This window comes from Staurois parvus, unplaced genomic scaffold (assembly GCF_062004578.1).
Source record: "Staurois parvus isolate SC_StPar_1 unplaced genomic scaffold, SC_StPar_1.0 ptg000320l, whole genome shotgun sequence".
In the NCBI taxonomy this organism is placed as follows: Eukaryota; Metazoa; Chordata; class Amphibia; order Anura; family Ranidae; genus Staurois; species Staurois parvus.
In genome coordinates, this window is record NW_028318116.1 from 1,894,039 (window position 1) to 1,920,652 (window position 26,614).

Below are 26,614 nucleotides of genomic sequence, written 5' to 3' on the forward strand. Positions count from 1 at the left end.
CTCTTCTGACATCAACAAGGCACCCCAGTAGATCAGCAGTTTTTTAAATACTCAGACCTGCCTGATTGGCACCAACAACCATGCCACGTTCAAAGTCACTTAAATCCCCTTTCTTCCCCATTCTGATGCTCGGTTTGAACTTCAGCAAGTCGTCTTCACCATGTTGACATGCATTGAGTTGCTGCCATGTGATTGGCTGTTTAGCAATTTGTGTTACCAAGTAATTGAACAGGTGTACCTAATAAAGTGGCTGGTGAGTGTATAGTTCACTTTTTTCTCTACTACCCCCCTCAGCTATCATGGGCTTCCTTGATGGATTATATAATAAGTCCACCAGACAATTAGTAACATATTTGACTATTAAAGTGTAACTAAAGGCAACATATTTTTTTTTTGGACAGAGTGAAGATGGATTAGAACCCCTGTCAGGTTATTATTTTTGTCTGTGTCCCCATTAGAGAGATTCACCCTCTCTAATTGTCCTGTTTACGGTTATTTTGGGTTGTCCCCAGAACAGTAATAGAAGGGAAATCTTCCAATAAGGACACTAGTTCAGGTGAGCTCGGGGCGCCAAGGGATCCCTTAATTTAAAGGCATTTCCTCTCACTTCTTGTTTTAAATATAGGACAGAAAGTGAAGATAAATCTCCCCAATGGGACACAGATGGCAAAAAAACAGGTTATAAACTTACTCTTTGCAAAGGTTTTACCTATAGTTCTACTCTAAGCAGAGAAGCGGACTTGACTTCTACTGTACTCCGTGTAGTACAGAAGGATGTTTACCATAAGTTTTATCACACAAAACATAGTGGAAGACCACTACCACCTCCACACAGAGCACAAAAGTAAATACCTTTACAATTCCACGCTATGGTATATATAATTATCTAAAATGAAGAGATAAAAAGATATATAATTCAATCCACATGAGTGGCCACCACAATATTGCAGATAAATGCACATAAAATAATATATAGAAGTGCAGCGCTTCAAATAATCAAAGAAATTGAACTTAAAGGTCCAATCCACAGAAATAAAAATATATGGAATGAGCCCCTCTTCACTGGAGCCTCAGTGCTACTATAGATGTCTCAAAAACAGCCAGGAGCAGATAGAAAAAGTCCACCATCACCAAACACTCTGCCTTTTACCAAATCACATGGACCCCCAGTTGTGGATGGGTCAAAATGCACTGTAATAGGCAAGCTGTGGACCTGAGCACTCTTTGGTTCCAAACTTTCACATCAAGAGATGAACTGTAAGATGAACTGAAAACATACACTTGTTTTCTTTAGCAAACCCTTTGCATAGCACCATAGAGGACCATTCTTCACTGGTTCCTGGGTCTTCCTTTGATGGAAAGAAACAGATGAGCACAACAGTAGCTCATCTGACTTATAAAAGGTGGAGCCTTGTTATTAAAGCACTAGATCACTAAAAAAAGGCATTATTATTGACCCAGGAACCAATGCCAAGGCCAAGTAATGCCTGTGGAAGGTCATCATGGTTATTAGAGACCATTTTTCCAGTGACCAGGATTGGTCCAGCCTCATGATAGGGTATGGAGTAAAGTTCGGGGTTTTGGTTAAGCGTTAAGCTGAGATTTAGGTCAGTAAAAAAAAAAGTGGTGGCCTGTTGCTGCTGAAAACTTGTGTGTTATTTTTAAAATCTTGAAAAACAACATGTGCTTACCAGCAGCATAGCTAGAAGTGCTGCCCCCATGAGAACGCTTTCCACATGGATGAGACTGATACTAGGGGGTAGAGAGTGAAGGACAGTGACGTTGAACCCCTTTGGGAGGACTCCACGTTGAATTGAAGCACCTGTATGGATGAAAAGGATTACTCAGTTTCAAACGTTACTAGATAAAGATGTGCATAACAAACTATTTTTATTATTATTTTTTAAATGTTAGCCAGCAAATCCACTCAAAACTTGGAGTAGGAATGTGAAGACACTGAAATTTCATTTCATTATATTCATTTTTGGAATTTGTTTCCTATATTCGGATTTGCTTCATATATTTTCGTTATTTTCAAATCGATTGCAAATTAGAATTTTGGAAACGGCTATATTCGTTCCATTTTTACCTATTCTATTCTTTTCTATTCCTTTATATTCTAGTTCTTTGTTTAATTTTATTTCTTACGGGTACTTATGTAGCGCCATCATTTTTGTGTATAGTCAGAGGCTTGCTAGAAACCTTGGTATGAGTCAGCCTGGGTGTGAGTCAGCAAGGTTTTATGTAAGGGCTGGATGGCTCTACAGGTTAGTCTTCTGGTACCTCCCCCTGTTCTGGAGACTTGGAGAAGTTTCTAGAAGCCAGTAGGCAGGGGTGAGGAGGGCTCATCTGCATACTTACGAGAATTGGGCCAATCCTCAGGAAGGAGGCCTGGCATGGTAGCTAGGTCAGACCTTACATATGACAAAGCCTGGTTAGCTTGGGAGTCAGGTGGAAGATGGATTGCTGAGAGGTGTTGCTGTGTAGCCTGAGAGGGAGCCCTGGAAGAAGGGCGTTCTGCTTCCAGGCTGGAGGCTGGAAGCTGAAAGAGGGAGCTCCACTGCCCTGCAGTCCACTGGGAAAGGACAGCCTGCAAAGCTCGGAGAGGAACCAGCCCAGCTATAGAGGCCTGAAAGCAGTTCTATCCACAGCGGCAGGACAAGGACAGTGTGAGTACCTCTACACCCCCAGAGCCTAGAAGGGAGAGGTCTGCTTGATGCAAGTTCTAGAAAGTCTTCAGGGGACAGTTTATAGCTTATCAAAACACCTGTCCTGGGATCAGATACCATACCAGGTGGGCTGGTATTCTGTGCAACGAAGGGACCAAGAGCTTCTACACATTAACACAATGCTAAAATCCACTCAGGGGACACCAAGCTCCTAGAAGGGGATTACTCTACTAAGGACTGTGATGGTTCTGACTGGAACACAGTCAAGTATCTGTCGTTTTTTCTGTTTCTAAGTGTGCTTGAGAGGAAAAACTCATTCTGCTGTTTCTTCAAACTGGACATCCATAACCTTTTACCCGATCCATGTTTAACCCCTTAATAAAACAAAAAAAACCAAACCCATGGACTGTTTCTTGTGTCTGAAAAATACGTGTTGCCTGGCTGTGCAGAGATTAGGGGGGACCCAAAAACGTAAAAGCCCTCAAGAGGGTAGTGCTACATTAATCTCTTATATTTTTCTGGTAATATGCAAACTATGATCTCCGGTATAAAACTACAAGCAAATGGATGCATTTTCCCGTACAGCATTTCGGCCACCAAAGAATATCCGGCAAAAATTAAGCCGATACAGGAGACTATGCATACTGCAGATGTGAGGATTGGGGGGGGGGGGGGCGGGGGGAACAGCTGAGAAAGGCAGGAGAGGATTAGTGTATAGAGTGACTGATTGTCACTATATGTCAGTGCCGGTTTTTAAATATAATTACCGGCTTTTCTTTTTCTTCACTATAGTTCACAGAATCAGCTGTCACTTTCCCCCCAGCTAAAAGAAACAAAGTTTCCTTTTAGTTTATTACCCAAGATAAAAGAAACAATGTTTCCTTTAGCTCCAGGGAAAGTGACAGCTAATTCTGTGAGCTATAGTGAAGAGAAAAAAAAATAAGGAAATTGCATTTAAAAACTGGCACCGGCAAATAGTGAAAGCCAGTGAGGGAGCCTCTCTGTATACACTGCTCCCTTACTGAAACAAGCTTTAAGGAAAGTTGTGAGCGCTATAAGTGAAATAAAGTGGCCAAGCATCAAAAAAGGATACCAAAAAACCTTGCAAACACATAAAATATAAAGGATGCGGCACTATATCACAACTATAATTATGCAAAAACGTCCAAGATATATAGTGATTAGGTGACTAATGAAAACACAAACATTATGTCACAAGCAGAGTAACATGCAGTGCAAAATAGTCTTAGTGACAATCCCTCTCCTTCAAAAAGTGCTTCTTCCACGCGGTGATAGTGAGAAGGGCAAGGCTGTGCACTCACCAGATGCACAGTTTAACTGCGCATTTAAAGATGAACTCTTTACTGGATCCGCTGGTAGCTCCTAAAAGTCAGGTCAGGCCAGATATTCCTCCCCCTGCTGGGTGTTGCTGACAATCCACGGTCTCCCCTTTGGGTGGCTCTATAGGTGATAGGTGACTCACCAAGGGCCACAAAGAAAGGAGACCAATAGCGTGATACCGTTTTTAATGGTTTGGATTTTATTTCCATACAGTATACAGGTAAAGGAATAAAAAAAACACTGACCATGAGGTGAATTTAAAAGATGGCCGCCGGGACCTCCATGGTGCCGGCGGCAGAGAGATAATGACGCTGTAGCTCCTTCTCTGACGCGTTTCGTGCTAATCGCACATCATCAAAGGGGAAAGCTTTCATCTTTAAATGCGCAGTTAAACTGTGCATCTGGTGAGTGCACAGCCTTGCCCTTCTCACTATCACCGCGTGGAAGAAGCACTTTTTGAAGGAGAGGGATTGTCACTAAGACTATTTTGCACTGCATGTTACTCTGCTTGTGACATAATGTTTGTGTTTTCATTAGTCACCTAATCACTATATATCTTGGACGTTTTTGCATAATTATAGTTGTGATATAGCGCCGCATCCTTTATATTTTAACTGCTCCCTTACTGTATACACTCCTCTCCTGCCACCTCCTTGCACACACTGTCCCCCACCCCCTCCCCCCTACAAAGAGGACCTGTCACTCATATGCCATCACATAGGGAACTATTGGTTCCCTATGTGATAGCAATAAAATCATAAGTTAAAAAAAAAATATATATATATATATGAAAGTAGAAAAAAAAATAATTGGAGCCTCCCCACCCCCACATACGCAGACATTTTGATTTAGTTTTCGGCCACATGCATTATGAATTTTCGGTATCGGTTTCAGCACCAGAAGTATTGAAAGACTCACATTAACACTCAAGCTGGTCATACACGTTTTTTTTTTCTCCACAAACGAGGTGGATGGAGCATTACCCCATGCCGGGATATTGTGTTCTAACAGTGGCTTCTGCTGATGTCAAAACACATTTACCAGCTGCTGCAGCCCCTGATCGAGAAATATTTTCCAACTTGTCTGTTCACCAGAAATCGATCAAACAATCAACTTCTTTTGAGAAAGAACTGCCACACACTGATCGAAATTCAGCTGCCATTCAGAGTACGGCCAGCTTATGTGTCAGCTGATGATAAATCACGAGATTTTTAGAAGTGTAAAGTCAGCCATACATGGATCCAAATTAGGTTGGTTCAGCAGGGACTGGACGAAATTTGAACCATGTACTGTATGGGCAGGCTGATTTTACCGTCGATCCATCAATCAACTTGGGTACAACCAGCCTGTCAGATTTTTTACATACAATTACTGCCGGCGGCTAAAGCCAATAGTGGTAATCATTGTGGTCCGTTGTCCAGGAAGGACACCCCCAACACAATAGCATTGCCCCGAGGCATTACCCTATCAACACTGACTGTGTTGATGAGGGAATCGAGTGATTTTCTTTTATTCCATCTGTGGTGGAAGGAAAGAAAATCGAATCATCTATGGCACGTGTCAAACACAAATCTGGCCCGCCAAGCCATTTCATGTGGCCTTCGCACCTCTCCTGTAGCTGTGGCACCCCCCTCTTTTCTGCCCCCACCTTGTCTCAGTAGTCAGCAGCAGAGAGGGGGATAGAACTCTCTCACCAGATCCTGCACCTCTTTGTGCAACTGCAGAGAGGCTGATCTCTGCCCCCTCCCCATTTCAGCAATTGGCAGCAGAGAGGAGGACAGAACTCTTCCTAAAGATCTCTCTGTGCAGCCGCAGCACCCCCTTGTCTCCATCTCCCCCGGTCTCAGCATTCAGCAGACTTCAGCAGCTAACTTTAGCCCTTCTGTGGTCCTCCTCCAGACCCTGAATTTTCTGTTTTACAACTCTGCCCCCAGCTTCTTCCTGGCAGCAACACAAGGTAAGGGAGGTGCACTGTGGTGTAAGGGAGCCCCCCCCCAACACATACACCCAAAACCCTCCCTGTGTACCATATGCCTCTCCCTGCTGCCCAGGCCCAACTGTGTTCCCCCACCCCCGCAGTGCTCCTTCCCACTGGCAGCTGCAAGCACGCAATAGGATCCTTCAGGATAGAGAGTAGAGGAAGGGGCCAGTAAATATGTCACATTTACCAGCCCCATCCTTTCCTGAATTAACACAATGAGTGATCAGTACTGATCACTCACTGTGTTCATTCATAACTGAAACATAGCAAACTGTGTTTTTGTGGTGGGGAGGGGACCCTGTCCGGTTGGCTGTATGGGGCCCCATGTTTTCCAGCAGACCTGGATACAACCAGCCCTTTGAGGGCAACCAATATGCTGATGTGGCCCACAATGAAATTGAGTTTGACACCCCTTATCTATGGGTTGCTTAAGGATCACTTAAACTATTCACTTCTTTACTCACATTCATCATTTTACTGCATCAGATTAACGGTTGATAGGGATACAAATGGACCTCAAAAGACTGCAGTTTTGAGTATATAAATACAAATAAAATCAAACAAAACAAGTTTAACTGCTTTCCCTCCACCCTATAGCAGATATTCTCCTACAGGGCGGCCGGGGTGCGCAAAATCACGTATATTATTATTATACAGGATTTATATAGCGGCAACAGTTTGCGCAGTGCTTTGCAAAATGAAGGTAGACATTACAGTTACAATACAATTTGGTACAAGAGGAAACAGAGGGCCTGGCTCGTTAGAGCTTACAATCTAGGAGATACGTGATTTTGCATTTCCGGGCAGGGGGCGTGCGTGAGCCCTACCCGCGCCACTATTTGCGGCCTCGGCTGTCAATCACCAGGTCCCGGACGGTGATTACTCGCCGGCACCTGGAGATCGAGGAGCATTACTGATGGAGGGAGAGAACTGTAAGTAAACAATACAGATCTCTCCCCTGTCAGCTTCTGCACACTGTTATGCATAGCTTTGCATAGCTGAGCCATACAAAGCAGTGTGCTTACAGTGAAGCACACATACAGCACATAGTAATACAGCACACAGTTAACCCTTTGATCACCGCAGATGTTAACCCCTTTCTGCCCAGTGCCATTAGTACAGTCTCAGTGATCGCCACCATTACTAGGAGAAAAAAAATCCCTCTTGGCCCAGTGTATTACACTATGCTGTTTTTTGGTATGGCAATTTGATTTTTTATGTATCTGGAGGGAACCTGGTTCATTTTCATTTATGGTGGCATCCACCTACTTGCCTTATTATTGTATGCTTGTTCTGTGAAAAAGCTATATAAAAAAAAAATTCCAGTATCTGTACCACCATTTGTATACGCTATACATTTCACGTAAACCAATTAATTTACAGGTGTTGGGATTTTTTTTTTTTAGCAAAGACATAATGCATTTTGCCCTAAATTTATGATGACATTTGATTTTTTACAATTACAATACCACCGTAAGAAAACTCTATTTGTGTGCTTACACAGTAAAACACAGACAGCACACAGTCAACTCATTGATTGCCCCAGATGTTAACTCCTTCCTGCCCAGTGCCATTAGTAGTGTCAGTGCTTTTTATTAGCACTAACCACTGTATTAGTGTCCCTGGGGATGTCAGTGACAGTTAGTCTGTCCCCCCAGTGTCAGAATGCCCACCGCAGTCCTGCAGTCCCACTATAAGTCGCCGATTGCCGTCATTACTAGTATAGAAAAAAAAATCCCAGTATATACTACGCCATTTGTAGATGTTATAATGTTCACGTAAACAAATTAATTTACACGTATTGGGATTTTTTTTTTAGCAAAGACATGGAGCAGAATACATTTTGACCTAAATTTATGACGAAATTTGATTTTTAAAATTTTTTTTACTGGACATGTTTAGTAGCAAAACGTCAAAAATATTTTTTTTTTTCAGAATTGTCAGTCTTTTTTTGTTTATAGCGCAAAAAAACCCCCACAAAATGTACAGATGATCAAATACCACCGTAAGAAAGCTCCATTTGTGTGCTTACACAGTAAAACAGAGACAGCACACAGTTAACTCATTGATCGCCCCAGATGTCAACCCCTTCATGCTCAGTGTCATTAGTAGGTGGCACAGTGGCTTAGTGGTTAGCACGTGTGCCTTGCAGTAAATGGGTCATGAGTTCAATTCCTGACCATGGTGCCTCCTGCATGGAGTTTGCATGTTCTCCCTGTGCTTGCGTGGGTTTCCTCCGGGTACTCCTGTTTCCTCCCACACTCCAAAGCCATGCTGGTAGGTTAATTGGCTCCTGTCTAAATTGTCCTAGTTTCTATGTGTATGTATGAATATGAGTTAGGGACCTTAGATTGTAAGCCCCTTGAAGGTTAGGGACCGATGTGAATGTACAATATATATATGTAAAAGCGCTGTGTAAATTGATGGTGCTATATAAGTACCTGAAATAAATTAGTACACTTTTTATTAGCACTGATCACTGTATTGGTGTCACTGGGGATGTCAGTGACAGTCAGTTCCCCCCCAGTGTCAGAATGCCCACCGCAGTTCCACTATAAGTCGCTGATTGCCGCCATTACTGGTATAGAAAAAAAAATCCCAGTATATATAGCTCCATTTGTAGACGCTATAACTTTCATGTAAACCAATTAATTTACACATATTTGTATTTTTTTTTTTAGCAAAGACATGGAGCAGAATATATTTTGCCCTAAATTTATGACGAAATTTAATTTTTTTTATTTTTTCACTGGACATGTTTAGTAGCAAAACGTCAAAAATATTTGTTTTTTCTCAGAATTGTTGGTCTTTTTTTGTTTATAGCGCAAAACCCCCCCCACAAAATGCACAATTAATCAATTACCACCAAAAGAAAGCTCTATTCATGGGGAAAAAAGGACGTAAATTTCATTTGGGTGCAGCGTTGCATGACCGCGCAATTTTCAGTTAAAATACACAGCGCTGTAACGCAAAAAATGGCCTGGTCAGGAAGGGGGAGGGGGAAATTCTCTGGAGGTCAAGTGGTTAAACCAGGGGTGGGCAAACTTTTTGACTTGAGGGCCGCAATGGGTTCATATATTGGACCCGGGGGCCGGACCAAGAGTAAATGAATGATGTGTATGTGTCATCCATAGTAAGTATAGTAATATTCCCCCATAGTAAGCATAGTAATTAATCCCCCATATAGTAATTCATCCCCCATAGTAATTCATCCCCCATATAGTAATTCATCCCCCATATAGTAATTTGTCCCCCATATAGTAATTCGTCCCCCATAGTAATTCATCCCCCATATAGTAATTCATCCCCCATATAGTAATTCATCCCCCATAGTAATTCATCCCCCACATAGTAATTCATCCCCCACATAGTAATTCATCCCCATATTAATTCATCCCCCATATTAATTCATCCCCCATATAGTAATTCATCCCCCATATAGTAAGTCCCCCATATAGTAAGTCCCCCATATAGTAAGTCCCCCATATAGTAATTCATTCCCCATATAGTAAGTCCCCCATATAGTAAGTCCCCCATATAGTAATTCATTCCCCATATAGTAAGTCCCCCATAGTAATTCATTCCCCATATAGTAAGTCCCCCATATAGTAATTCATTCCCCATATAGTAAGTCCCCCATATAGTAATTCATTCCCCATATAGTAAGTCCTCCATATAGTAATTCATTCCCCATATAGTAAGTCCCCCCTATAGTAATTCATTCCCCATATAGTAAGTCCCCCATATAGTAATTCATCCCCCATATAGTAAGTCCTCCATATAGTAATTAATTCCCCATATAGTAAGTCCCCCATAGTAATTCATTCCCCATATAGTAAGTCCCCCATATAGTAATTCATTCCCCATATAGTAAGTCCCCCATATAGTAATTCATCCCCCATATAGTAAGTCCTCCATATAGTAATTTACCACTTTTCAGTGCATTCTGGGCATTTGGGAGGTTCTTCTGAGCTTATCTTTAAAAAAACGCTTCTAGACGCAAATGCGCATAAACGCGTTATGCATACTCGGATAAACAGACTTTTTTTAATCTACGTTTTCCAGCAGTCAGTTTCCATTGTTCAGAAGTGTCCCGTGTACATGGGGCCTTAGAATGTTCCTGCTTGTAGGTTCTCTGTCATCCAAATGGCCACTGTCCATAAATTTGTCCCTGAGTAATTCAATTTAGTGCCAGGAAAATGTAAACAATTTGTGAATGGAGAATGAGGGATTCAATGAACTTTGTATTTCCTCCATTCATAGATCTCTCTTCATTCATGGAAGCTGAAGTACAGCTTCTGTGAATGGAAGATGGGGGCCAAAAGGGCGAATATAATTTGGTACTCTTGACAAGTGCCTGTGATACGTCCTTTGGTTCGTATTAACCCCTGCAACCATAATCTTCTGGTGCTGCAGGGGTTAATTCATGCTAAAGAAACTGTCACTCATTAAGAGTGCTGACTATACCCGCCCTTTTGGCCCCCTCTTCTATTTACAGAGACCTCATAGTGGGGGATCAGTGAACTTCAGATTTCAACGAAAACTGCAGCCAGCAGCACAGGGAACACTTCGCACTTATTGTAGGTACTGTCGCTTGTGCAGATTTTTTTTTTTTTCAACTAAACTTAGGCTTTAAATCTCCAAGCAGATATAAAAACACAAACTAATGCAGTTATGTTTTCGTTAAAAAAACACAGAAAGTACTTTCCTGGAATTTGTTTTGTGGAACAATGCACAGTACCTTTGTTGGGGTGCGCTGGATAACCAGAATGTCATGAAATCTGTGTCTTTTTAAGGATTTTTTTTTTAAATTCTGGAAACTGCCAAAAGTTGCAGGGTGCTAAATTCAGGGGAATAAGGAGGTTGGTCAAGTTTCAGAATCTATTTCTGGGCAAGGAACTTGCGAACACTTAAAGTGTTACTAATTCCACAACAGTGACATCAGTCTGTATTTGCAATAAAGCATGCTTTTATGCTCACTGTGAAACCTAAGGGGTTAATCTTCCTCATTGTGTAAAAAGGCTGTTTGATTCAGTCTTCTCTGATCCTCCCCTTCTTCCACAGTCTCCAATCCAGCTGCTGATAATACATAGCTATAGGAGTCATTCTGTACATGCTCAGTTTAGTATGTTTTGCTAGAGAGTTTTTTTTTTTCTTTGGGAGGGTGCATGTAATCAGCACAGGGCCAATCAAGATTATCCAGACAGTGGGTCAGGGGTTATGCAGCCTCATAGAACAGTCAGAGCAGAATGAAAACTCCTCCTACAAGCTTTAACCAGTGCTCAGCTGGACACTGATAGAAGTCACAAGACTGCTATATACTGCTGATGAGAAAAGGTATTTATCAGTTTATATTTACTAAAATAATTGCATTTCCATGTTTTGTCTACTATGGGAGAGCGGATATAGTGAATGCAGGGTCCTGTGAGACCAGATATAGTGAATGCAGGGTCTGGGGAGAGCAGATATAGTGAATGCAGAGTCCTGGGAGAGCGGATATAGTGAATGCAGGGTCCTGGGAGAGCGGATATAGTAAATGCAGGGTCCTGGGAGACCAGATATAGTGAATGCAGGGTCCGGGGAGAGCGGATATAGTGAATGCAGGGTTAGGGGAGACCGGATATAGTGAATGCAGGGTCCGGGGAGAGCGGATATAGTGAATGCAGGGTCCGGGGAGAGCGGATATAGTGAATGCAGGGTCCGGGGAGAGCGGATATAGTGAATGCAGGGTCCGGGGAGAGCGGATATAGTGAATGCAGGGTCCGGGGAGAGCGGATATAGTGAATGCAGGGTCCGGGGAGAGCGGATATAGTGAATTCAGGGTCTGGGGAGACCGGATATAGTGAATGCCGGGTCCGGGGAGACTGGATATAGTGAATGCAGGGTCTTGGGTTTAGTAACACTTTAACGCGTTATGTGCAGGAGCATTGTCGTGGTGGAGAATCCACTTGTACTGTGTAAAAAGGGAGACTGTGTACTGTGGGAGACCAGATATAGTGAATGCAGGGTCTCGGGTTTTAGTAACACTATAACGCTTTATGTTCAGGAGCATTGTCATTAATTCCCCATTCATTCCCCATATAGTAAGTCCTCCATATAGTAATTAATTCCCCATATAGTAAGTCCCCCATAGTAATTCATTCCCCATATAGTAAGTCCCCCATATAGTAATTCATCCCCCATATAGTAAGTCCTCCATATAGTAATTAATTCCCCATATAGTAAGTCCTCCATATAGTAATTCATCCCCCATATAGTAAGTCCCCCATATAGTAATTCATCCCCCATATAGTAAGTCCTCCATATAGTAATTCATCCCCCATATAGTAAGTCCTCCATATAGTAATTCATCCCCCATATAGTAAGTCCCCCATATAGTAATTCATCCCCCATATAGTAAGTCCCCCATATAGTAATTCATTCCCCATATAGTAAGTCCCCCCTATAGTAATTCATTCCCCATATAGTAAGTCCCCCATATAGTAATTCATCCCCCATATAGTAAGTCCTCCATATAGTAATTCATCCCCCATATAGTAAGTCCCCCATATAGTAATTCATCCCCCATATAGTAAGTCCTCCATATAATAATTCATTCCCCATATAGTAAGTCCCCCATATAGTAATTCATTCCCCATATAGTAAGTCCCCCATATAGTAATTCATTCCCCATATAGTAAGTCCCCCATATAGTAATTCATCCCCCATATAGTAAGTCCTCCATATAGTAATTCATTCCCCATATAGTAAGTCCCCCATATAGTAATTCATCCCCCATAGTAATTCATTCCCCATATAGTAATTCATTCCCCATATAGTAAGTCTCCCATATAGTAATTCATCCCCCATATAGTAAGTCCTCCATATAGTAATTCATTCCCCATATAGTAAGTCCCCCATATAGTAATTCATTCCCCATATAGTAAGTCCCCCATATAGTAATTCATTCCCCATATAGTAAGTCCCCCATATAGTAATTCATTCACCATATAGTAAGTCCCCCATATAGTAATTCATTCACCATATAGTAAGTCCCCCCTGTGTCAATTCACTTACCTTTGCTCCGCGCGTTCCTCTCGTATTCCCGCGCCGTTCTGGTCTTCAGGGAGGACTGTAGAGGAGAAGAGTTCGTCACGCTGCCCCGCCTACATCCTGGCTGCCCCGCCTACATCCTGACAGCTGCAGAGTCCTGACGCCCGAGAGGAGGGAGGGGGCGGCCATCCGAGAGGGGGGGCGGCCATCCGAGAGGAGGGGAGGGGAGAGGAGGAGAGGAGGAGAGGAGGGAGGGGAGCGGGCGCCCGGCACACAGGAGAGCCGCATCTAAGTTTGTAAAGAGCCGCGGCTTGCCGACCACTGGCCTTGCGGGAGCCTAGCTCCGCGGGCCGGATTAAAAGGTCCGCCGGGCCGTATACGGCCCGCGGGCCGTAGTTTGCCCATTGCTGGGTTAAACCCTGCAAGTATGCAAAATAAAGGTTTTCTAAAGCAGGAAGGGAAATTAAAAGAATCAATATGATTTTTCACTTCCATTTGACCTTTCTTCAGCTTTTACACAAAGTCTGTATATGATATTACTAAGAGCCGGCACACCTACCACAGTCATGCACGTTGAAGAGCGTGTGGTTACATGAATACAGGAACTTGTTGAGGAAGAAGTACACAGGAAACTGGGACAGGACAAAGCTCAACTGTAGATAAAAAAAACAGCAAATATCAACAGAATAAAATGACATAGCCCTATACTTGTCCATAATTCACTTTATAGTATATTGTGAGAGCATCAGTTTTACAATAGTGTTTGTCAATGTGCTTGAGGTGCACCACCAATACTTTAGGACTATGGGAGTAACTAGCCTTTAAGATGCCTGCGGTGTAGAACTATGGTAGCGAGTCACACAGCCTTTCACAGTTAAGCGCATTCTGATATCTTCTAACTTGCACTCTCCTGGGTTTCAGACCTGTTGACTCAGTCTTTACAGAGTAGTAGAAGAAATAACACATGTGTGCGTTCCACTGTTGGTGGAATACAAGTGACAGGAATCTTGAGCAGCGGATAAACATCAAATTTTACAAGGAAATTGGCAAAAGTGCAAGTAAAAGTTTAACTCTATTGCAGGGGCGGACTGACAACTCATGGGGCCCCCGGGCAATAGGGGATCATGAGGCCCCTGTGTCCTTGCCCACACTCAAAGCACACCCAAAAAAGCCTATAAAAAGGTAACAGGGGCATTTCATGGGCCCCCCTACTGACCCCGGGCCCTCGGGCAGTGCCCGAGTGCTCGAATGGTCAGTCCGCCCCTGCTCTATTGCAACAGGCTTCTGGGGAACATTCCATGAAGAAATCCAGTGTTTTGAATGGCATAGGCGATTTAAGGAAGGGCGGGAAAATGTCCACGATGACACAAGAATGGTCTATCAACATTGTTAGTTGGAAATTCTGAAAAGGTTACAGGAATCTGTTTAGAGGAAAAGACTGGAACTCTGGCCTGACAAGTGGATTCTCCACCATGACAATGTTCCTGCACATAGACCGTTAAAGTGTTACTAAACTCAAGACCCTGCTTTCACTATATCTGGTCTCCCAGGACCCTGTATTCTCTATATTTGGTCTCCCACAGTACATAGTCTCCTTTTTTAAACAGTCCAAGTGGATTCTCCACCACGACAATGCTCCTGAACGTAACGCTTTAAAGTGTTACTAAACTTAAGACTGTGCTTTCACTATATCTGGTCTCCCACAGTCCACAGTCTCCCTTTTTATGCAGTACAAGTGGATTCTCCACCACGACTATGCTCCTGCACATAACGCGTTAAAGTATTACTAAACCCAGGACCCTGCTTTCACTATATCTGGTCTCCCATGATACACAATACAAGTGGATTCTCCACCACGACAATGCTCCTGAACATAAAGCGTTATAGTGTTACTAAAACCCGAGACCCTGCATTCACTATATCTGGTCTCCCACAGTACACAGTCTCCCTTTTTACACAGTACAAGTGGATTCTCCACCACGACAATGCTCCTGCACATAACGCGTTAAAGTGTTACTAAACCCAAGACCCTGCATTCACTATATCCAGTCTCCCCGGACCCGGCATTCACTATATCCGGTCTCCCCAGACCCTGAATTCACTATATCCGCTCTCCCCGGACCCTGCATTCACTATATCCGCTCTCCCCGGACCCTGCATTCACTATATCCGCTCTCCCCGGACCCTGCATTCACTATATCCGCTCTCCCCGGACCCTGCATTCACTATATCCGGTCTCCCCTAACCCTGCATTCACTATATCCGCTCTCCCCGGACCCTGCATTCACTATATCCGGTCTCCCCGGACCCTGCATTCACTATATCCGGTCTCCCCGGACCCTGTATTCACTATATCTGGTCTCCCAGGACCCTGCATTTACTATATCCGCTCTCCCAGGACCCTGCATTCACTATATCCGCTCTCCCAGGACTCTGCATTCACTATATCTGCTCTCCCCAGACCCTGCATTCACTATATCTGGTCTCACAGGACCCTGCATTCACTATATCCGCTCTCCCATAGTAGACAAAACATGGAAATGCAATTATTTTAGTAAATATAAACTGATAAATACCTTTTCTCATCAGCAGTATATAGCAGTCTTGTGACTTCTATCAGTGTCCAGCTGAGCACTGGTTAAAGCTTGTAGGAGGAGTTTTCATTCTGCTCTGACTGTTCTATGAGGCTGCATAACCCCTGACCCACTGTCTGGATAATCTTGATTGGCCCTGTGCTGATTACATGCACCCTCCCAAAGAAAAAAAAAAACTCTCTAGCAAAACATACTAAACTGAGCATGTACAGAATGACTCCTATAGCTATGTATTATCAGCAGCTGGATTGGAGACTGTGGAAGAAGGGGAGGATCAGAGAAGACTGAATCAAACAGCCTTTTTACACAATGAGGAAGATTAACCCCTTAGGTTTCACAGTGAGCATAAAAGCATGCTTTATTGCAAATACAGACTGATGTCACTGTTGTGGAATTAGTAACACTTTAAGTGTTCGCAAGTTCCTTGCCCAGAAATAGATTCTGAAACTTGACCAACCTCCTTATTCCCCTGAATTTAGCACCCTGCAACTTTTGGCAGTTTCCAGAATTTAAAAAAAAAATCCTTAAAAAGACACAGATTTCATGACATTCTGGTTATCCAGCGCACCCCAACAAAGGTACTGTGCATTGTTCCACAAAACAAATTCCAGGAAAGTACTTTCTGTGTTTTTTTAACGAAAACATAACTGCATTAGTTTGTGTTTTTATATCTGCTTGGAGATTTAAAGCCTAAGTTTAGTTGAAAAAAAAAAAAATCTGCACAAGCGACAGTACCTACAATAAGTGCGAAGTGTTCCCTGTGCTGCTGGCTGCAGTTTTCGTTGAAATCTGAAGTTCACTGATCCCCCACTATGAGGTCTCTGTAAATAGAAGAGGGGGCCAAAAGGGCGGGTATAGTCAGCACTCTTAATGAGTGACAGTTTCTTTAGCATGAATTAACCCCTGCAGCACCAGAAGATTATGGTTGCAGGGGTTAATACGAACCAAAGGACGTATCACAGGCACTTGTCAAGAGTACCAAATTATATTCGCCCTTTTGGCCCCCATCTTCCATTCACAGAAGCTGTACTTCAGCTTCCATGAATGAAGAGAGATCTATGAATGGAGGAAATACAAAGTTCATTGAATCCCTCATTCTCCATTCACAAATTGTTTACATTTTCCTGGCACTAAATTGAATTACTCAGGGACAAATTTATGGACAGTGGCCATTTGGATGACAGAGAACCTACAAGCAGGAACATTCTAAGGCCCCATGTACACGGGACACTTCTGAACAATGGAAACTGACTGCTGGAAAACGTAGATTAAAAAAAGTCTGTTTATCCGAGTATGCATAACGCGTTTATGCGCATTTGCGTCTAGAAGCGTTTTTTTAAAGATAAGCTCAGAAGAACCTCCCAAATGCCCAGAATGCACTGAAAAGTGGTAAATTGTTAACTATTTCAGACTGTTTCAGAGAAATACAGAGAGTAGAAGCAGAGACAGCAGTATGTGTTGAGATTAGCTTAGGTGTGAGTTGCTCATTAACATTTCTTTTGTTTCCAAGGGTGGGAAAGGTGTCTCGTGGAGGGAGTCATTAAGGCCACCTAACAGGGGGTCTTCAAGAGGAATATGAGGTGTGAATGGTCATTAACATATCTTTTGATTCCAAGGGTGGGAGAGGTCTGAGGTGTGAATGGTCATTAACATATCTTTTGATTCCAAGGGTGGGAGAGGTCTGAGGTGTGAATTGGTCATTACAATGTGTGACAAGCTTGGTAGGAACATCCTGTGTTCAATGTCTTGTCCATCTGAGTACCTTGAAAACACTTTGCATGCACTTTTCATGATGAAAAAAGGCTCTGGACAGCATTGGGAACTGGAAGAGTTTAAAAAAATTTCAAATGCTTATAAATGCGATTTGCCGCGTTTACAAGCATTTTGCGTTTGAAAGGCTGATAAAATCAACTGCTGAACGCAAGTTTTCTGTGTTCAAAAAACTCAAATGCCTGTAAATGACTGTAAACAAAGATGTGTAAATGGACACATAGAAAACATTGCATTAGGGTGAGTTCAGGGGCTGCTGAAAAAACTGAACAGCTCCTAAACGTCAGTTTATCAGCTGCAGTGTACATGAGCCCTAAGTGGGAACTTACATGGAAAATGGAATAGAAGATACTCTGAAAAATGATGATGTATTTGTGGCTGGCTCCTCGCGGCACACGGCGCTGCTCCCTGACGTGTTCTTCTCTGTAGTTCACAAACTCGTAATACTTCTGAGCCATCCTATAGTCAAATATAGAATCAAGTATAAAGGAAAAAAAAAAATTATAGGGGAAAATAAAAAAAGTGGCCTACACAATTTTTAGTTATCCGCTTCCCGACTGCCCTATAGCAGAACTACTGCTACAGGGTGGCAAAGCTGCGCAAAATCCTGTGCATATATATATATGTGATTTTGTATTTCTGCCATTAGCGGTTACAGCTGTTGATCACCGGGTCCTGGATGGAGATTCCCCAAGATTGCAAGGAACACTGTAAACAATACAGATCTCTTCCCTGTCAGCTCCAACATGCTGCTTTGTATGGCTCTGCCTAGCACAGCCATACAAAGCAGCGTGCTTACACAGTAAAACACACACAGCACACAGTTAACCCTTTGATCGCCCCACATGTTAACCCCTTCATGCCCAGTGCCATTAGTACAGTGTCAGTGCTTTTTATTAGCACTGATTAGTGTCACTGGAGATATCAGTGACAGTTAGTAAGTTCCACCCAGTGTCAGAATGTCCGCTGCAGTCCCGCTATAAGTCGCTGATCGCCGCCATTACTAGTATAGTAAAAAAAAAAAAAATTCCCAGTATATAAACCGCCATTTGTAAACGCTATAACTTTCAAGTAAACCAATTCATTTACACCTATTGGGATTTTTTTTTCAGCAAAGACAGAAGACATTTTGGCCTAAATTTATGACAAACATTGATTTTTTTAAATTTTTTTATTGGACAGGATTAATAGCAAAAAGTCAAAAATATTGTTTTTCTTTCAAAATGGTTGGTCTTTTTTGGTTTATAGAGCAAAAAATAAAAATACCACCGAAAGAAAGCTCTATTAGTGTGGAAAAAAGGACATACATTTCATTTGGGTGCAGTGTTGCATGACTGCGCAATTGTCAGTTAAAGTAGCACAGTGCTGTATCACAAAAAATGGCCTGGTCAGGAAGGGGGGTAAATCCTCTGGAGGGCAAGTGGTTAAAGGAAATTATATCTAGGCACCTGTCTGAGGGCACAGCTGATGTTCAATTCAGACTTGGCCTAAAACACAGGGAAAAAAATGGGTCCCAGGTCTGATGATTGGGCAATAAAGGAACAGTACCTTGATCACTTGGCTCACACTGCACTTTCCCACTGTCAGTGGGCTCACTGCCAGCACAGGTGTACTGCAGCAAAGCCTGATTGGCTCCTAGTGCTTCCCCTTCCTCTCCCAGTCTGAGTGCTGCTGTACAAGGGATCACAGGAAGCTGATTTCAAGGTAAAGTCATGTACGTCTGCTGCATGTGAAAGTACATTCAGTGTTTTTTTTTTAATGAAAACATAACTGCATTAGTTTGTGTTTTTATATCTGCTTGAAAATTTAAATCCTAAATTTAGTTAAAAAAAAAAATTTGCACAAGCGACAGTACCTACAGTCAGTGCAAAGTGTTCCCTGTGCTGCTGGCTGCGGTTTTAGTTGAAATCTGAAGTTCACTGATCCCCCACTATGAGGTCTCTGTGAATGGAACAGGGGGCCAAAAGGGCGGGTATAGTCAGCACTCTTAATAAGTGACAGTTCCTTTGGCATGAATTAACCTGAAGATTATGGCTGCAGGGGTTAATGCGAGCCAAAGGACTTATCACAGGCACTTGTCAAGGGTACCAAATTATATCCACCCCCTTTGTCCCCCATCTTCCATTCACAGAAGCTGTACTTCAGCTTCCATGAATGAAGAGAGATCTACAGTATGAATGGAGAAAATACAAAGTTCATTGAATCCCTCATTCTCCATTCACAGAAGTACATAATTCATACTCGGCACTTTTGACTAGTACTTATCACAGGTCCAGTACTCATAAAACTGCCCCCACCACCAGAATACTGCCAATGTGGGAGGGGGGCAGAGGATTTTGAATTCCAACTAGGACAGCCAGCACCAGTACAGTCACATTTATTGTAAGTACTGTTCCTGTTGTAAGTATGGAGGGTGGGGGCAGAGGATTTTGAATTTCAACTTGACCAGCCAGAACCAGTAAAAAATGTGTATTTATTATTTTTGGTTGCAGGAGCCTGTAAAGCATGGCACCAGTGATCAGCAGATCAGCTCCCGATGTACACAGGACGATGTGTTTTGGCATACTGACCTATGAAGGTCAGTGCTCCCTGTGACTATGCATGCTGCCGCCTGTTGGCATGTTGCAAAACTAGTCTGGAAACTTTTTGATACCACCTCCTATGTTAACTTCTGTGTACATTTTCAGTGCTATATACACTCACCAGCCCCTTTATTAGGTCCACCTTGCTAGTAACGGATTGGACCCCCTTCTGCCTTCCGAACTGCATTCATTCTGCATGGCATAGATTTAACAAGCTGTTGAAAACCTTCCTCAGAGATTTTGCTTCATATTGACATGAGTTACTGTTGCCTTTCTATCATCTCCAATCAGTCTGCCCATTTTCCTCTGACATCAACAAGGAATTTTCCTCCACACAACTGCCGCTCACTGGATATTTTCTCTTTTTCGGACCATTCTCTGTAAACCCCAGAGATGGTTGTGTGTGAAAATCCCAGTAGATCAGCAATTTTTGAAATACTCAGACCAGCCCGTCTGGCACCAACAACCATGCCACCTTCAAAGTCACTTAAATCCCCTATCTTCCCCATTCTGAGGCTCGGTTTAAACTTCAGCAAGTCGTCTTTGTTATGTCTAGATGCCTAAATGCAGTTGCTGCCATGTGATTGGCTGATAAGCAATTTGTGTTGCCAAACAGCAGGTGTACTTTATAAAGTGGCCGGCGAGTGTAAATATGTACAGTATATGTAAAAAAAAATAAAATAAAATATGCAGCCTTACTATAAAACAGTAATAAACTGAGAGGGTTCAAATGAGCTTTAATTTCCCTGATTAATTAGAAGAAGTGCATGTTAAATTTGCATGCAATCTTTAAATATACTTTTTCTTTAACCTTTTGGCGCCAGCCAAACGCAAATGTGCGGCCCCTCGGCGTCTGAGCCTAGACGCCGAGGGGCCGCACATTTGCATTCTATTAAAAAAAAATATGTGCTGAGAGTGCGTGTCCTGCGCGCTCCCAGCACACACGTTCGGTACTCACAGAAAGGTCCCAATCACCTCTTGCGATCGGGACCTTTCTTGATCATGTGACTGCCGTGACAGCGAATCATGGCGGTCAGATGACCCTAAAACCCCGCCCCCCTCCCGGCTTCTGGAACCCTTAAAGGGCCGGGAGGCGTCGGCTCCAAGGGGTTAAGTTGCCTTTATGGGATATGACATATAGATTTATGCTCATAACACTCATTTACAGTTGCAAGAAAAAGTATGTGAACCCCTTGGGATTACGTGGAGTTTTGCATGAATTGGGCATAAAATGTGCTCTGAACGTCATCTAAGTCTTAACAAAAAAAGAACACAGTCTGCTGAACATAATACTACACAAACATTAGATGTTGCCATGGTTTAATTGCACATAACATGTAAGCATTCACAGTGCAGGGAGGAAAAAGTATGTGAGGCCCTAGCTTAATGACTTCTCCCAGAGCTAATTGGAGCCAGGAGTGAGCCAACCTTGACTCCAATCAGTGTGATGATATTGGATGTGTTGCTGACAGCTGTCCTGCCCTTAAAAAACACACACCTGTTTTGGGTTTACTGGTTTCAAGAAGCACTGTCTGATGTGAACCATGCCTCGCAGAAAAGAGCTCTCAGAAGACCTACGATCAAGAATTGTTGACTTGCATGAAGCTGGAAAGGGTTACAAAAGTATCTCCAAAAGCCTTGATGTTCATGTGTCCACGGTAAGACAGACTGTCTACAAATGGAGAAAGTTTAGCACTGTTGCTACTCTCCCTAGATGCGGTCGTCCTGTAAAAATGACTGCAAGAGCACAGCGCAGAATGCTGCATGAGGTAAAGAAGAATCCCAGAGTGTAAGCTAAAGACAGAAATCTCTGGCACATGCTAACATTTTTGTTGACACATCTACAATAAGGAAAACATTAAACAAGAATGGAGTACATGGGAGGACACCACGGAGGAAGCCATTGCCATGAGTTTATCAAGACATTTTGCAGGAAAACGTACGACCATCTGTTCGCCAACTGAAGCTCCGCAGAGGATGGGTGATGCAACAGGACAATGACCCAAAGCATACAAGTAATTCAACAAAACAATGGCTCTAGGTCTGAAGAAGGAGCCTATTAAGCATGCTCCGAAATACATTACCGCCCCTTTCACCTGCTACATCTGACTCTGCTCTCCAAGCTTCATTTTTGATGCACAGGCACATCCTGGACTCTATTTTCTGATCCTACAGGCATAGCTTGCTGCTGGACGGCTGGATGTCCCACCTGGATCCAATTACCACACGATGAGTCTTTTAACCGTTTATCTTGTAAGTGCAAATCTCTCTTTTTCTTGTTACTGCATTAGAGCCTTGCTTCCACTCTAAGAAGAGCTGCCTCAGTGTTACTGCTTCCATCCATCCATCCCTGACATCCATCTGGCACCTTTATCTTACAGCTACAGAGGTTGGGCTCAAACAAGCACGCCCTATATAATATACATTTCCAACAACACAGAATACGCCTTCTGGAGTGGCCCAGTCAGAGTCCTGACCTCAACCCGATTGAAATGCTGTGGCATGACCTTAAGAAAGCGATTCACACCAGACATCCCAAGAATATTGCTACACTGAAACAGTTTTGTGAAGAGAAGTGGTCCAAAATTACTCCAGATCGTTGTGCAGGTCTGATCTGCAACTACAGGAAACGTTTGGTTGAGATTATTGCTGCCAAAGGAGGGTCAACCAGTTATTAAATCCAAAGGTTCACATACTTTTTCCTCCCTGCACTGTGAATGTTTACATGTTATGTGCAATTAAACCATGGCAACATCTAATGTTTGTGTAGTATTATGTTCAGCAGACTGTGTTCTTCTTTTGTTGTGACTTAGATGATGTTCAGAGCACATTTTATGCCCAATCATGCAAAACTGCACGTAATCCCAAGGGGTTCACATACTTTTTCTTGCAACTGTGTGTGTATATATATATATATATATATATATATATATATATATATATATATATACACACACACACATACATTTTTCTTTTTTTTTCATGACTTACCTGGTGATGTAATTGCCTATTGATGCCCAGAAGGGGACAATCATAACTCCAATGACAGTTGCTGATGGGACGAGGGTGTAGTATCTCTCCCAGTAATTGGTGGAGACAAACAAGGCATAGATCCCAGAGGAGAGGAACAGCATCCACTTTGTACCAAAAAATCTGAGTCAGAGAAGAAGATGTCATCAAGTCAAGAAGTATCATCCTGTTTTCTTGTCTAGTTAATATGCGGTATCAGTTTTATCATCATAGTCATCAACATTTTAATCAGTTACATGATTTCTGCATGTTTACCTAATTCCGGTGGTATTTGGGGACTTGATACGGTAAAGTCTAGTACACACGATCAGAAAATGATACGAAAGATACCGCCTTTGAAGCGATCGTACGATAATCTGATCATTAGTACACACTTTCATCTGAGATTATTTGAATGGACAAGCACAAAATTTTTCTTGTACGATTTTTGTTAAATCAGTACAGTTTTTGGCCAAAAATACATTACATCACTTTCGAATTTTCTTTCTGTCATACAAGAATTTTATTAATTTTAGTAACCTCTTCACTTTCGATACGAGACTAGCAGGCAAAAAGAAAAAAAAGGACGATCATTCGTCCAATATTCTCATCGTGTGTACAGGGCTTAAAGGTGGGAATACACGATTGGAAAATCAACTGATCGGTCATCCGACGACAGAGAGGCGTTCATTCGTTGGTTGAAATCGTGGCCCACATTAACCAATCTAAAAAAATTGTTCGTTGAGCAATACGTAGTGTTGACATCTTCCGTACAAGTGGAAGTGATGCGGTGTGCGTGTGACCTTGTAGCCACGCCCTTCCGGCCAGAACGAGCGATATACACAACAATTACCAGCAATGAGTATAATATAGTTTATTACATGACCTATATACATAAATAGTGATACATAAAATATTATATGCAGAATTCTGCTTTCATTATCTCATTAGGCCGATCTACTTTTAACATTTGGATTTTTTGTTTGTGTTTACGAAGATTCCTTGGACATAAACATAAGGGTCATCTTCTGTTTCCGCTCATGCATGATAGCGCTTGATAGATTTTTTTCGTACGACCGTCATACCACCACATATATAATCGGTCGTTTGTATGTAAAACGACAACATTTTTCACTGTTGTTCAACTGGATTTTTTTAAAACATCCTGCTCATCAATGAAGAGAAAATCGTTCGATCAGTGGTTCCGCAAAATTTTTCAGACAATTTTTTTACCGTGTATACGGGGCATAAGTCTGGCTGAAAAAAGACACAAGTCTATCAAGTTCAACCAATAAAGGGGGGGGAAAAAAAAAAAAGGCGAAATCTAGTAATTGCATGAATCCACTCAGTGAAATAGCAACTTACAGTAGCCATTTTTTGTAATGTGATCAACCAAAATCTAAGAAAATTATCAAAGTACTGATACTTTTTGAAGTGTCGGAACCTCTGACTTCCAGGCTGCTTGCAGCCATGTCTACCCCTGGCCCCTGGGCTGTCCCAATGTTACTGCTGTAAGTAAATAAAATCTCAAGACCGAAGGTGAAAGATGGTGCATAGTATACACTGACCTCAAATGTTTACAATGCAGTATATTGCACCCCCCCATTGTTAGGATATTTCTACTTTTTACCGTAACATATTGATGATGTAGGGGCCAGGAGAAGACTTTGCTGATGGTATCTTCAGGTTTGCATTGGGACCAGTCTTTTCCTATAGGCCAATCCGCCAGAACATTGGAGCATTCATAGCAATGGCGAAACCATACAGGTACAAAACTCCCAGCGGAGGTGCTGAGCCAGTCAACAGTAAATGGCTTCAAACATGCTTGGGACAAATAAAGATCTATACTCAGACAAAAAAGTTCAAGAAAAATAAATAAATAACCCGGCAGTCTCAGTGGACCACTCGGTCTTTTTTCTGCCATCATGTTTCTGTGTTTCTAAGTCCAGACAGGTAACAGAATCATTAAACAAAAAATCACCAGCGCTAAAAGATGTGAAATAATTCCCAAAAAATGCTGCTGCTCCTTAGTGATAACACTAATAAAATAACAAAAAAATAAAAACAATGCAAATAAATATTCAATAAATAACTAAAAAAAAAATCAAAATACAAAAAAAATCATACAGAGAAAATTAATAAAATTGTTGAATAGTCCAACTCCAAAAAAAAATATATTTTTGGAGTGGGACGATTCAACAATTTTATTAATTTTCTCTGTATGATTTTTTGTATTTTGATTTTTTTTAGTTATTTATTTAATATTTATTTGCGCTGTTTTTATGTTTTCTATTATTTAGGTAACAGAATCAGTTGTTTTGAGGGCTACATTTCCAAAAGTAGAATTGTCTAACTTCCATGTTCCACCCCACTATGAAAGGCAGGAAAGTTGTTGGCGAACCATACATCTACCCAGATTTTAGAAAGGAAAGTCTATCTCGATGTAAATTACTTGAGAAACTTCTACTAACCTGATAAGTACAGGGGTATACAGTAGAGCGGCTATTGGGGTTACATTAATGCCCATCAGCATCTTGTTATCGATGTCCTGCAGACCAATATTACCATATTTCACATCTCTGTAGGTCTCATCGTAATGTAAAATCAGCTGCATCTGCAGGAGACCTGAAATGCACAATGTCAAAAGGCCATATCAGAAGAATAAAACACCTTATAATAAAAAAACCAGAGGCGCTTAGAGAACAGGAGCTATTTGAGGGATGGATGAGCACACAAGCCCTACTCAGACCTCACCTCAGCACAAGGCATTCACTTTAAAATGGTCACAAACATCACAGGACAATGATGTCCAGTTGGACGTTCTGAAGATGACTTTATGTCAGGGGCGTTCCACCTTTGGAAGAGCGAGGGCCACTTAAAGCATTTTGTAGCCAGTCGCGAGCCACAATGAAATGAAATGGTTCAGAATTTCACATTTTTCTATTTTGAATAGCATAATGAGCATTATCCTCTTGCAGGAGCTGAATTCCGGCGGGGAGGGAGAGGATGAGAATCTGTAATTCAGCGGTTGCAGGAGGAAATTGGAGAGGATAGGTTCCTGTATATGCTGCCCACCACCACCCCTCTTGTCCAAGTGTAAAACAGACTGTGATAGGGAGGCCGTCTGGACCCTCAACTATGGGACTTTGCAGCCCCCAAACCGGAAATGTAACCCAGCCATTACTGTCCTGAGCCCTCTATAAGACTCCTTCCACACTAATGCACTGCGGTTTACCCACACCATGGGGGCAGCGCAGAGCACCTGCGGCTTTCCTGCGGGTTAGCTGGACTTTGCCATAGATGTCTATTATATCTTGCAGGTGTGGTGCACTTTCTGAAAGTGCACCAAAACTCCTGCACTCAGGAGTTTTGGTGCACTTTCAGAAAGTGCACAAACTTGTAGGATATAAAAGAAGTGGTTTGAGGTTGAGGGCCATATCAGAGTGCTCCAAGGGCCACAGGTTGCCCACGGGCCACAGAATGAGCACTCCTGCTTTATATCTAGCTTCAGGCATTAACATTCCACTCACCTTATTCTTCCTGTTAATGCTTTGAGGTGGGTTTGGAAGGCTGAAAGGTGCCTACAGACACTTTTGGGCCACCGAATAACTGGTCTTGATGCAAGGATCAGTTATC

General features: G+C 42.3%; 1 protein-coding gene across 4 annotated transcripts in view; it reads right to left on the reverse strand.

Annotated features, from left to right (window-relative positions):
* UNC93B1 (unc-93B1 regulator of TLR signaling) overlaps nucleotides 1-26,614 on the reverse strand; it is a 103,357-nt gene that overhangs the window by 10,265 nt on the left and 66,478 nt on the right. For all 4 annotated transcript variants that reach the window (XM_089683700.1, XM_089683702.1, XM_089683703.1 and 1 more), the window contains exons 5-9: nucleotides 25,450-25,603; nucleotides 22,961-23,122; nucleotides 17,717-17,846; nucleotides 13,583-13,676; nucleotides 1,692-1,822 (exon numbers count right to left, since the gene is read on the reverse strand). In XM_089683700.1, coding sequence (XP_089539826.1) covers nucleotides 1,692-1,822; nucleotides 13,583-13,676; nucleotides 17,717-17,846; nucleotides 22,961-23,122; nucleotides 25,450-25,603 — 671 coding nt within the window. The remainder of the gene's footprint in view (nucleotides 1-1,691; nucleotides 1,823-13,582; nucleotides 13,677-17,716; nucleotides 17,847-22,960; nucleotides 23,123-25,449; nucleotides 25,604-26,614) is intronic.